At 36.2% G+C, this 10,472-nt stretch overlaps 2 protein-coding genes across 2 annotated transcripts; one reads left to right on the forward strand and one right to left on the reverse strand.

Moving 5' to 3' along the window:
• The first annotated feature begins 922 nt into the window (after positions 1 to 922).
• Positions 923 to 8,163, forward strand: LOC120170121 (delta-1-pyrroline-5-carboxylate synthase-like). The gene is made up of 20 exons (XM_039178133.1): positions 923 to 1,037; positions 1,832 to 1,903; positions 2,020 to 2,123; positions 2,294 to 2,396; positions 2,567 to 2,728; positions 3,144 to 3,421; positions 3,805 to 3,955; positions 4,131 to 4,295; positions 4,510 to 4,587; positions 5,923 to 6,012; positions 6,273 to 6,359; positions 6,446 to 6,532; positions 6,616 to 6,712; positions 6,918 to 7,021; positions 7,150 to 7,225; positions 7,295 to 7,445; positions 7,546 to 7,614; positions 7,688 to 7,754; positions 7,845 to 7,915; positions 8,056 to 8,163. Exons 1-20 carry the CDS (start codon positions 981 to 983, stop codon positions 8,135 to 8,137), a joined length of 2,151 nt encoding a protein of 716 aa, XP_039034064.1. The 5' UTR covers positions 923 to 980; the 3' UTR covers positions 8,138 to 8,163.
• An 867-nt stretch (positions 8,164 to 9,030) lies between these two features.
• Positions 9,031 to 10,330, reverse strand: LOC120170126 (uncharacterized protein At2g39795, mitochondrial-like). The gene is made up of 3 exons (XM_039178136.1): positions 10,000 to 10,330; positions 9,321 to 9,658; positions 9,031 to 9,217 (listed from the first exon to the last, which is right to left on the reverse strand). Exons 1-3 carry the CDS (start codon positions 10,270 to 10,272, stop codon positions 9,058 to 9,060), a joined length of 771 nt encoding a protein of 256 aa, XP_039034067.1. The 5' UTR covers positions 10,273 to 10,330; the 3' UTR covers positions 9,031 to 9,057.
• Positions 10,331 to 10,472: the final 142 nt, after the last annotated feature.

Genomic DNA, 10,472 nt, shown 5'->3' on the forward strand with positions numbered 1-10,472 from the left:
GTATTTTGACAGATATATAATATATATATAATCAATGTTTAATTCAATATCAATATTTTGATAAAAAAAAAATCAAATGCGATATTTGTACTTATAAAATGTCAAATATGATAAAAAGTTTCACACAACTTTCTTTCTATAATGGTTAATTGCACTGATATCCTTAAATTATGTTTTGGATTCTAAAGTAATCCCTAAGCTTCAAAACATAAGTGAGTACTCAATATATCAATATCATATTAATTAGTTAGTCTTTCTATTATCTTGGCATCAAATGATAGCTCGAATATTCTGTTACACATTTAAAATATCGTATCAAATTACAAACATGCATGTACTTATTGCTTGGACGGCTTGGATATAGTATAAGGATGGACATGGTTTACGGTTTTTACACTTGATTTGACTATTATATTTTTCATCCGTCATTCGATCGATTCAAGTTTAAGGAGGTCCTACCAACCTGATTTTTAAAGTAAAAACTCGACTTGACCTTTTCCAATATATATATATATATAGTTTTATTCTTTAAAATAATTAATTGAAAAAAAAATATAAAGAAAAAATATTATTGTAATTATCCTAAATATATAAGGCACACTTATACTTTTAGCTCGGGTCAAAGATTTTTTTATCATAAACTTGAATCTGATCCTTTATCCTTAAAAATCCGAACTTAATTTTTAAAGAAAATTCTAACCCCGTAAATATTGATATATGATCCAAGCGATAATTTAAGGATGTAGGATGAAAATAACCGTCGAGAGAGAAAAATCTAAAAATCATAGAAAACATTTGATTGTTTTGACCCATGTGGCCCACATTCAGTGGCGCCTCAGCCAACTGTTACTGTTATAACCCAAAAGCCCACCAATGACTTCTCAACCTCAACACAGCTTTCATTTCCAATAATCTCCCCCTCTTTAAAGCTCCAACTTCAAAAAACCTACTACTGAGTCACTGAGTTGAAACAACAATCAATGGCCGAGGATAGTTCCAGAGCTTTTGTTAAAGACATCAAGCGTATCGTTATTAAGGTTCATTTTTCTTCTTCTTCTTCTTTTTTTGTGTTAGTGACATTGTTTAAGTTTTGACTTTTTTGATTAGCTCAATGAGATGAAGAATGAATTGATTCAAAAGTTTGCTTGTTACGTTTTTGGTGGTTTTATGTTGATTCTAATTGGAGGGATGTGGGGGTAGGGGGTGTTTGGCTACTAGGATAGATGTGGAATTGCGAAGCAAAATGAAGGCCTTGATTTCTTTTCATTTGTCTTTTGTAACAGAGAAAATGTACCTTTTTAGCCCCTAAAGCATGTTTTTTTAGGATTTCCTAATGCTTTCTCCTAAATTCTGCAAAATGTACTATAGAATTTTGGAGATCTTAAAATGGATTCAAGGATGCTAGATGCTATTTCAGGCAAACTAAGCGCATATTTATATAAATAGTTTTTTTATTGTGTTTGTTTCATTGCAAATTGTAATTAAAATTATAGTTTCTTTTAAGATTAAGATTATCTGTTTTATGAGAACAGAATAAGTTCAAAATTGGGTAAAAATTGGTTCTTTTTTTTATATCGAAATTTTACAAAGATATATAAACTGAAAATACGTAGAGCTGCTTAATCATCGGACATTGCCCTGAAAGTGATGTCTATTTTTGTTTGTAAAGTTTGTTTTTAGATAGGAAATTGTTGTCATTTTCTGCCACCAAAGTGGATCCTTTATTATATTTTATGGTTTCATTAAGAACAAAAAACTCCTCTCAATGTAGTAGTTACACATTAAACAACTTAACGTGTGCTATTGAATGAGTGAACTGCTTATATTGAAGGTTGGGACTGCTGTCGTTACTCGAAATGATGGGCGATTAGCACTTGGAAGATTAGGAGCACTATGTGAACAGGTACGATATTTCTTTTTATACTTCATTATGCATGAAGTTCTGGGAGGTTGCACTTATTGCTTTATTTGCCTTGTGGTAAGTAGTAACATGGTTAAAGTTTCAAAAAATGTGTGCAGATGAAAGAATTGAATTCTCAAGGATATGAGATTATTTTGGTGTCATCAGGTGCTGTTGGACTAGGTCGCCAGAGGCTTAGATATAGGAGACTAGTCAACAGCAGGTTTTTCATTTCATCTTTTCAGCACACAATAGTGGTGTTTACACTTCTCAGTATATATTGACCCTAAAAATTTATATTGATGCCATTCATCGAAAAGAAAAACAGGATTATATTGGGGATAAATACATTTTTCCTTAATATTATTCTTATTCTCATCTCATGTTTTGCAGCTTTGCGGATCTTCAGAAGCCACAAGTAGAACTTGATGGGAAGGCTTGTGCAGCTGTTGGACAAAATAGTCTTATGGCCCTGTATGATACATTGTTCAATGAGGTGGCTACTCGTTTTCTATTTCATGACTGCATCAGATTATCTTTTCTTGAAGTTCATTATCATACAGTTCATCCTTCTTTACTGGAACATTTCTATCTCTAACATGGAAGTTTTATCGCCAGTACGCGAAAATTTGAATTACACCTTTTTTTAACTTTTTTTTTCTGCAGCTGGATATTTCATCAGCTCAACTTCTTGTAACAGACAGTGATTTTAGAGATAGAGATTTTAGGAAGCAGCTAAATGAGACAGTGAAGTCCTTGTTATCGCTGAAAGTTATTCCTATATTTAATGAAAATGATGCTGTCAGTACCAGGAAAGCTCCATATGAGGTATTATGCTGATAATTTTTCCTATGATGATGACTCTTATATCATTACCCAATTCAATGCTATGTTTTTCTACCTATAGTAGTTTCATCCAATGCTATATGAAATGATTGTTATTCTTCATCATAAGTATAATCTTATGCTTAGAAGCTGTACCAATACATTGTAATACTTTACACAATGTGTGTTCATATATATTGATATCAATACTATTCCTCTCCCTATGGCGGTCTAGTCTATTGTTAGAATGGAAAGTGCTGTTCTTCATCATACGTAGAATCTTAATATTAGGAGCCTGTACCTATTCACTTTAATGTACCACACATAGAAGCTTTTCTCAAGGCTCAAATGCATCTAGTAAAGTTGGTAAAAGGAAGGTTTGACTCATCTTGACGTTTATAATTTGAGCACTTTCCAGGATTCTTCTGGTATATTTTGGGACAATGATAGTTTAGCAGCTCTACTGGCTTTGGAGCTAAAAGCTGATCTTCTTGTTTTATTGAGTGATGTCGATGGTCTCTATAGTGGCCCTCCAAGTGATCCAAAATCAAAGTTAATCCACACGTATGTTAAGGAGAATCATCAGGGTGAGATTACCTTTGGAGACAAGTCGAGGATGGGTAGAGGAGGTATGACTGCAAAAGTAAAAGCTGCTGTCAATGCAGCTTATGCCGGCATTCCTGTTGTTATTACAAGGTAGTGTTTTATTACAGGTTTGGTTCTGTGCAATGTTTTACTGTGCCATGTTAAATAAAATAATAGGATTAATTAAAAAGATTGAATGCTGTTCTGTTAGGATTGCAATCATTTAAAATGAAATTAACATGATGGCCAGTTTCCTGCGAGTAATTGAATTGAGGGATAGGAAAATTTCAGCAATTTAACCCCTCTTGCCTAATCCCATCCAAGAACTTTTATACATTATTCTATGAATTCCTACTCATGGAAAAAGAATGCCCAGATCTTGTAGCTTTTCCCATATAAAAATGTTTTGCTGCATTTTTGGGTTGCTATTATGCTGGGGTCAGTCATTTGCCTTATGCTTCATTGTTAATACTTTCTCTTTTGTTTCCTTAAAGTGGATGTACTGCTGAGAACATCATAAGAGTCCTCCAAGGACAACGAATTGGTACTCTCTTTCATCGAGATGCACATATTTGGGAACCAACTAAAGAAGTTGGTGCTCGTGAAATGGCAGTTGCAGCAAGAGAAAGTTCCAGACGTCTTCAGGTAATATTCCGTTGCTTTGTGGCTCCCAATATTTTATGTTCTTACTTTTTGTCTTCTGAGAATATCAGTTTTCTTCTTCCTTGAGTTGTGGTGCTGGCTGCCAATATCTGATGTTGACGGTCAGATATACCTTCATGGCTAGTAGAAAAATAAATTAATGTCATTTGGTCTTCAGGCACTGTCCTCCCAAGAGCGGAAAAAGATTTTACTAGACATAGCTGATGCTCTTGAAGCAAATGAAAATTTGATCACCGTTGAGAATGAAGCTGATGTTGCTGCTGCACAAGAGGCTGGATATGAAAAATCCTTGATTTCTCGGCTAGCATTGAAGCCTGGGAAGGTTGAATGCTAAATCTATTTCTGCTGAGTTTTGCTTATTGAATTTGGATTACTGTTACTGTTTTGTTACCTCTCAGCCGTGACCATGTCCTCAAATGCCAAAAGCAGATTGAAAACTTCTGCATCAAATTCCAACTGTACCTTGTGCCTTCTCAGATAAATTTATGGCTGTGATCTTTTTCCTCATTATCAAATTTTCCCCTTGTACTCCACAGATTTCGAGCCTTACAAAGTCAATTCGTGTGCTTGCTAACATGGAAGACCCAATTGGATGTGTTTTAAAGAAAACACAGGTAAGAAAGAGGTAGTTTATATGTTTTTTTTTTATAGGAATAACAGGCCTCATTAAAAACCTCCTCCTTGATTAACGGAGCCTGATAATCAGCTCCTTAATCTGCAGAGGGAGGGAGAGTGCCTTAAAAATTTTATTACTCATACAAACTTACATAATATTAAACAGAAACTCCAAACTGAAAAACACAACAAACTTAACCACTCAAGTAACAACCAAAAACCTAGAAACTCAAACAATAAAACCCACTGATAATGCCTAACAATCAACCAATTCCCATCTTTGCTAAAACATCAGCCTCCCCATTACACGCCCTTGGAATCCATCTAACTGAGTGCACCCTAACCGAGATGAGTGATGAAATCTCCTTAACTAAAGGTAGGATAAAAACAGGGGCCAAAGTTGGGGTCAATATCCATTCCACAGCCGACTTACAGTCACTTTCCACAATCAACCTTCCAACAGTAACCCAACAAGAAGACATAGAGATTTCAATTCCTCTCTTAATAGCCTTTAACTCAGCAACCGGAGGGGGACCTTGACCTATATTTTCTGAAAAAGTCAGAAGAGAGTTGCTGTTCCAGTCTCTCAAACTACCTCATATACCTCCATTTGTGCCATCAAGTCTAACAGCTCCATCAACATTCATCTTCAAAAAATCAACAGGGGGTGGGAACCAGCGAATCCCCTGAACATTCTTAGGATTAAGAGCCTTAATACCGTCTGCAAGAGATGGATCACCAATCAGCACATCCTCCTGAATAGGAAACTTAGGGTACTTGGCTAGAAACCATTTAGATAACCTGAATCTAGCAATAAAAAACAGAGACATCCTATCAAGGGGAGCACCTTCGAACACCATTGCATTCCTAGCTTTCCAAATCGACCAAAATACTACTCCCGGAATAAATTTCCAAATCAACGATTTCCCCCTCAGTTCACCCCAAGAACTGAGCAAAGAAGGTGGGTCCTTTGGAAGAACCATAGCTATATCCCAAAAGCTTACTATCTTATTCCATAGTTCCCAAACTACAACACACGAAATAAATAAATGTTGCACCGATTCCACTTTTTCCTTACAAAACGGACAAAGAATTTCATCCCCTAGCTGCACTCCTCTTTTGTATGAAGTTCCTGGAGGTTCATTTGGTCTGAAATATGGTGGTTTAATTTCTAAATCTTTAAAAAAAATTGGGCCAACAAAAGGTCCCTTTTGAGGGTTGAGAGGATTATGTAACAGACCAAAACTATGTTTGATTTTAGCCAAATTTCTTATCAACAGAATTGCTTCAACTTTTTGAACAAATAGTTATCTAATGGCTGTCTTTGTATCCAGCTTGCTGATGGACTTACTTTAGAAAAAACATCAAGTCCTTTGGGTGTTTTTTTGATTGTTTTTGAATCCCGACCTGATGCGCTTGTACAGGTAAATAAATAGGACTACAATTTCCACTGTTTCTCTGTGGTACTGGTGTGAGTAAGAATGTTCAAATAAATTATTTAATTACTGAGGTCGACGTATGTTCGTATCTCCTTGTATGTTAAATCTTGATTTGGCTTGACCAAGGCAGAAAAATGCTATCTGCATTTTATGAGATGGAGCCAAAAGCTATTTCTTGTTTGCCTAGTGAATTTATATGCTTCTGTTTCTGAATATACTCGTGGCTTTATGCATGATTTGAATAGATAGCCTCGTTAGCTATCCGAAGTGGTAATGGACTTCTCTTGAAAGGGGGAAAGGAGGCCAAGCGATCAAATGCTATTTTGCATAAGGTTTGGATTCTAAAATGAGTTTTCTTAAATGTACTCTTGTCTGTTTTTCTTTTCTGGTATTGTATCACCTCCTTTTGAACTCATGGGTAATAACTGAAGCCATTCCAGACACTGTTGGGGGTAAAGTTTTTGGACTTGTGACTTCAAGAGATGAGATTCCTGATCTTTTAAAGGTTAGTGATGAATCAGTAGAATGATACTTTACAACAACAGTTTACGGTTTAATTTGGAACTCGACATTAAATTTATATTTCAGCTCAATGATGTGATTGATCTTGTGATCCCAAGAGGCAGCAACAAACTTGTTTCTCAAATCAAGAGTTCAACCAAGATTCCTGTTCTTTTTCATGCAGGTTAGATAGGTTACTTTTGTCTTATATGAATGTAGCGGTGTTGATAGGCTGGGTTGGATTTGAGCTGAGCTTATATTGAGTATTAACACATTTCATACTTGCCTGAATCCATCTCGGCCTGAAATATGGGTCTTATATTTTACCCAAGTCTGCCTATATTTGTCTGCCCGCTTCTCATGTGATGAGTGTATGCTGTATGTATCAGATGGAATTTGCCATGTATATGTTGATAAGTCTGCTAATATGGATATGGCAAAGCGGATTGTTTTGGATGCAAAAATCGATTATCCAGCTGCTTGCAATGCAATGGTAATTTAACATTCATCTGTCAATTTATATCCTAAATTTATTCTTTGAGGTTCTATTTTGTTTGAATATTTTCATATTTTGTTCTGCACGTTGCATACGTTTTTAATGATTCTCTTTTACTTTGGCAGGAAACTCTTCTTGTCCACAAGGATTTAGTGCAAAATGGTGCACTTAATGAGCTAATAGTCGATCTTCGTATACAAGGTACGTTGCAATTAAATTTACATATTAGTATATGGTGCAGTTAACGAGCTAATTGCTGATCTTTTGCAGGTGTTAATTTATATGGTGGGCCAAGAGCAAGTACCATATTGAATATCCCACAAGCACGCTCATTTCACCATGAATACAATTCAATGGAATGCACTGTTGAAATAGTGGATGACGTGGCTGCGGCTGTCGATCATATCCATCAACATGGCAGGCATGTTATTCTCCCTTGTTTGCTTTTCTGTGTCGCTGAATGCTCCTATGTTTCCATGAGCAGATGGACATGAATTACCTTCATTTTCCCCCTTGTGCAGTGCGCATACCGACTGTATCGTTACCGAAGACCGAGAAACTGCAGAACTCTTCCTGCATCAAGTTGACAGGTAAGACATTAATTTTCCAGCTTTCACATCCAGTTGTCAAAATGTAATATATCCTGTGTACTTGAATGAGCAGTGCTGCTGTTTTCCACAATGCAAGCACGAGATTTTGCGATGGTGCTCGGTTTGGTCTAGGCGCTGAGGTATTGTATCTATCAGTTTCAGAACCTTTTTAATATGTTCAAGCTCATTAGTCAAGTATTTGCTTATTCTTTTATTCGATAACCGAATAGGTTGGGATAAGTACGAGTCGGATTCATGCTCGGGGTCCGGTCGGAGTTGAAGGATTGTTAACAACAAGATGGTATGGATCTATTAAAGATCATTTATCCACCACGCTATTCTGCATATATTCTTTTCACATGCATTTGTACGTCATTTTCGAAGAATCTTCATTTATCATACCGGATTATGATTCCGTCGTACCTTTCCCCTCGGACACAGGATTCTGAAAGGAAGTGGGCAGGTGGTGGATGGTGATAAGGGGGTCATTTACACCCACAAAGACATACCTGTTGATTCTTAAAAATGTGCCAGAAAAACCCTAAAATGCTAAGGGGGAAAAGAATGGCTGAAGCTGCTGTTTTTTTTATGCGATAGGAGTGTTTAGCTCAGGGTCTTAATGTTATACTATTAATGCTATGCTTCGATCTTATGTTTTCAAATTAGAAACTAGGGTTTGATAATTTTTTTCATAAGACTTTCCAGCGTAATAATTTGTTATACAATTCTTAAACTATCTGAATCCTCCGTGTTGCAATAACAGTGACATGCCAAAAATAGAGATGTGCAAGAAAGACAGGACAGAAAGGATTTTTAACCATTTCGATCCAACCCAAGTAAAAAAAAGCTTTTAATCTTCTTCATAAATCACCACCAACCACCGACGAAGGACTCGGGATTGAAGAATGATATAACAAAGACGGAAGATGAACAGAAAGGAAACAAGCAACAGAATCAAAAGTAACAAGATATGCAATGCAAATAGATACATTTTCAAGTTTATTGAAGACATCAACAAACCAGGAAACAACAGAGAAAGACTCAATTGGAGGAGAGATGAAATCAACCACGGAAGATCATTAGACAATTCAATTTCCAAAGAGTCCAGTGAATCAGTTTCGGATTAGGTCATAACCTATATTCTAAAAAATCCAACCTTATAGGATCGGATTAGGTCATAACCTATCAGTTTCTGTGTTCTTGCTCATCCCTAGTCAGAAGTAACAAACAAGGGTTTAAAACACTATTTCAACTCACTGCTAAATATATCACCTGAACAAACAGTTCCTATTCTTATTTAAATGTAAACAATATTCCACTCAAAGCAAAAATCTTTGAACCAGAAATTTAAAACAGTCTGCATGTTGTCATTTTAGTTCAAATAATAACCTGCAAAATGCTTGTTTTTCTTCTTAAACTACCATTAACAAATCTCTAAACCCTTCATGCTTCAACAAATTTCTTGAGATTCTTCAACCAGTTGACATACTCTCTGTTATCCTTGTTCATCATGTACTCATGCAAGAAATTTGTAGTGCTTGGCTTGATTCCTCTAATCTCCAAATACTTATGAAAACCCTTTCGCAAATTCTCATCCAAATCACTGAAAATACGAAAAAAATCGCAATGAAAACCAATCAGAACCCCAAACTTTCTCATGAAATATGACAAATTTACACAAACTATAAGAGAAAAATAAAATTTACTGGAAATCAGGGCCTTCATAGGCAAGTTCATCCTCAGGGTTGGGACCTCGAAATCCCAAACTGTCAATCGCAATCTGATCGGGTGAAGCAGTGCAGTTGAACTCCAAGCTTGTACCATCTTTCTTTGAAACAGTAACAACCAATGGGATGCTTATATTGTTTTCTTTTTCATAGTCATCCCCTTCATTGTCTTCACCTTCCTCTTCTTCATTGCCGTGATCAATCATGTGGACATCGACTTTTATGAGCTCACCATCGTATTCTCTCATCAATGTTACAGTTTGAATCCCCGGGGTATCCTCAATTTCAAAGGGGAACCCGCTTGGAGGTCCTTCAACCTGTGATTAAACAACTTGATATATGATCATTTTCATTTCAAAGAATCAAAACCCAAAACCATGAAACATACACAATTCCCCCCCCTATGTTCTCAGTTGGAAATGAAAGCATAATTCTATATTAGTATGTTCAGCTAATGAATGTTGAACAAAGCTGCAATCCTTTTCAAGTTTTTATGAAAAAGAATTAAAACCCAAACTAAACAGATAATTAAAATAAAAACTCACATTTTCTTATCTTCACACCAAATTTAGTAAAAAAAGAAAAGAAATGAAACTGAAATTACAAAAACAAAACAAAACAAAACAAAACGATTAAAGAAGGCAAAATAGTTAGTCACCTGACCAGCGCCATCCTCCTCCTCAGCACACTGAATCTCAGACTCGAGAACTCGGATGAGAGACTCATCAGAAGAGGGTTTCCTGGAAGCAGCGGCGGACGAGAAACGAAAGGTATTCGGGAAAAACCGGTTAACGGCCAGTTGCTGGGACTGTAATCCTTGGCTCAAAGCCGTGAAGATGCAGGAGTGGTAATTTCTTTGCACTCGGGTGATTCGAATCGCGAGTGGAGCCAACGAGTTGGCTGACTTGCGGAGAATCGAAGCGAAAGCCATGGAAACTGAGCTGAGAAACGAGAGGGTTTGCTAGGGTTTAAGAAAAAATGTTGGGTTTTTGTCTCGGAGGTTTTATGGTTTTAAAGGCGAGGATTTATGCTATTTTTATGGCATAAATTGGGCCTAAACTTGGCCCAACTTGGCTGACCCAAAATTTAAGACACCTATTTTTCATTTAAAGCATCCTAAACCACACTTGA

This window comes from Hibiscus syriacus, unplaced genomic scaffold (assembly GCF_006381635.1).
Source record: "Hibiscus syriacus cultivar Baekdansim isolate YM2019G1 unplaced genomic scaffold, ASM638163v2 tig00111772_pilon, whole genome shotgun sequence".
Lineage (NCBI taxonomy): Eukaryota > Viridiplantae > Streptophyta > Magnoliopsida > Malvales > Malvaceae > Hibiscus > Hibiscus syriacus.

Excerpts from the sequence above, each read along its gene's own strand:
- LOC120170121 (XM_039178133.1), top strand. The coding sequence starts at position 981 with ATGGCCGAGGATAGTTCCAGAGCTTTTGTTAAAGACATCAAGCGTATC. Across the intron at positions 4,296-4,509 it reads TAGCATTGAAGCCTGGGAAG|ATTTCGAGCCTTACAAAGTC; the intron begins GTTGAATGCTAA and ends TGTACTCCACAG. Across the intron at positions 6,713-6,917 it reads TCCTGTTCTTTTTCATGCAG|ATGGAATTTGCCATGTATAT; the intron begins GTTAGATAGGTT and ends TGTATGTATCAG.
- LOC120170126 (XM_039178136.1), bottom strand. The coding sequence starts at position 10,272 with ATGGCTTTCGCTTCGATTCTCCGCAAGTCAGCCAACTCGTTGGCTCCA. Across the intron at positions 9,659-9,999 it reads AGGAGGATGGCGCTGGTCAG|GTTGAAGGACCTCCAAGCGG; the intron begins GTGACTAACTAT and ends GTTTAATCACAG. Across the intron at positions 9,218-9,320 it reads TATGAAGGCCCTGATTTCCA|TGATTTGGATGAGAATTTGC; the intron begins GTAAATTTTATT and ends TCGTATTTTCAG.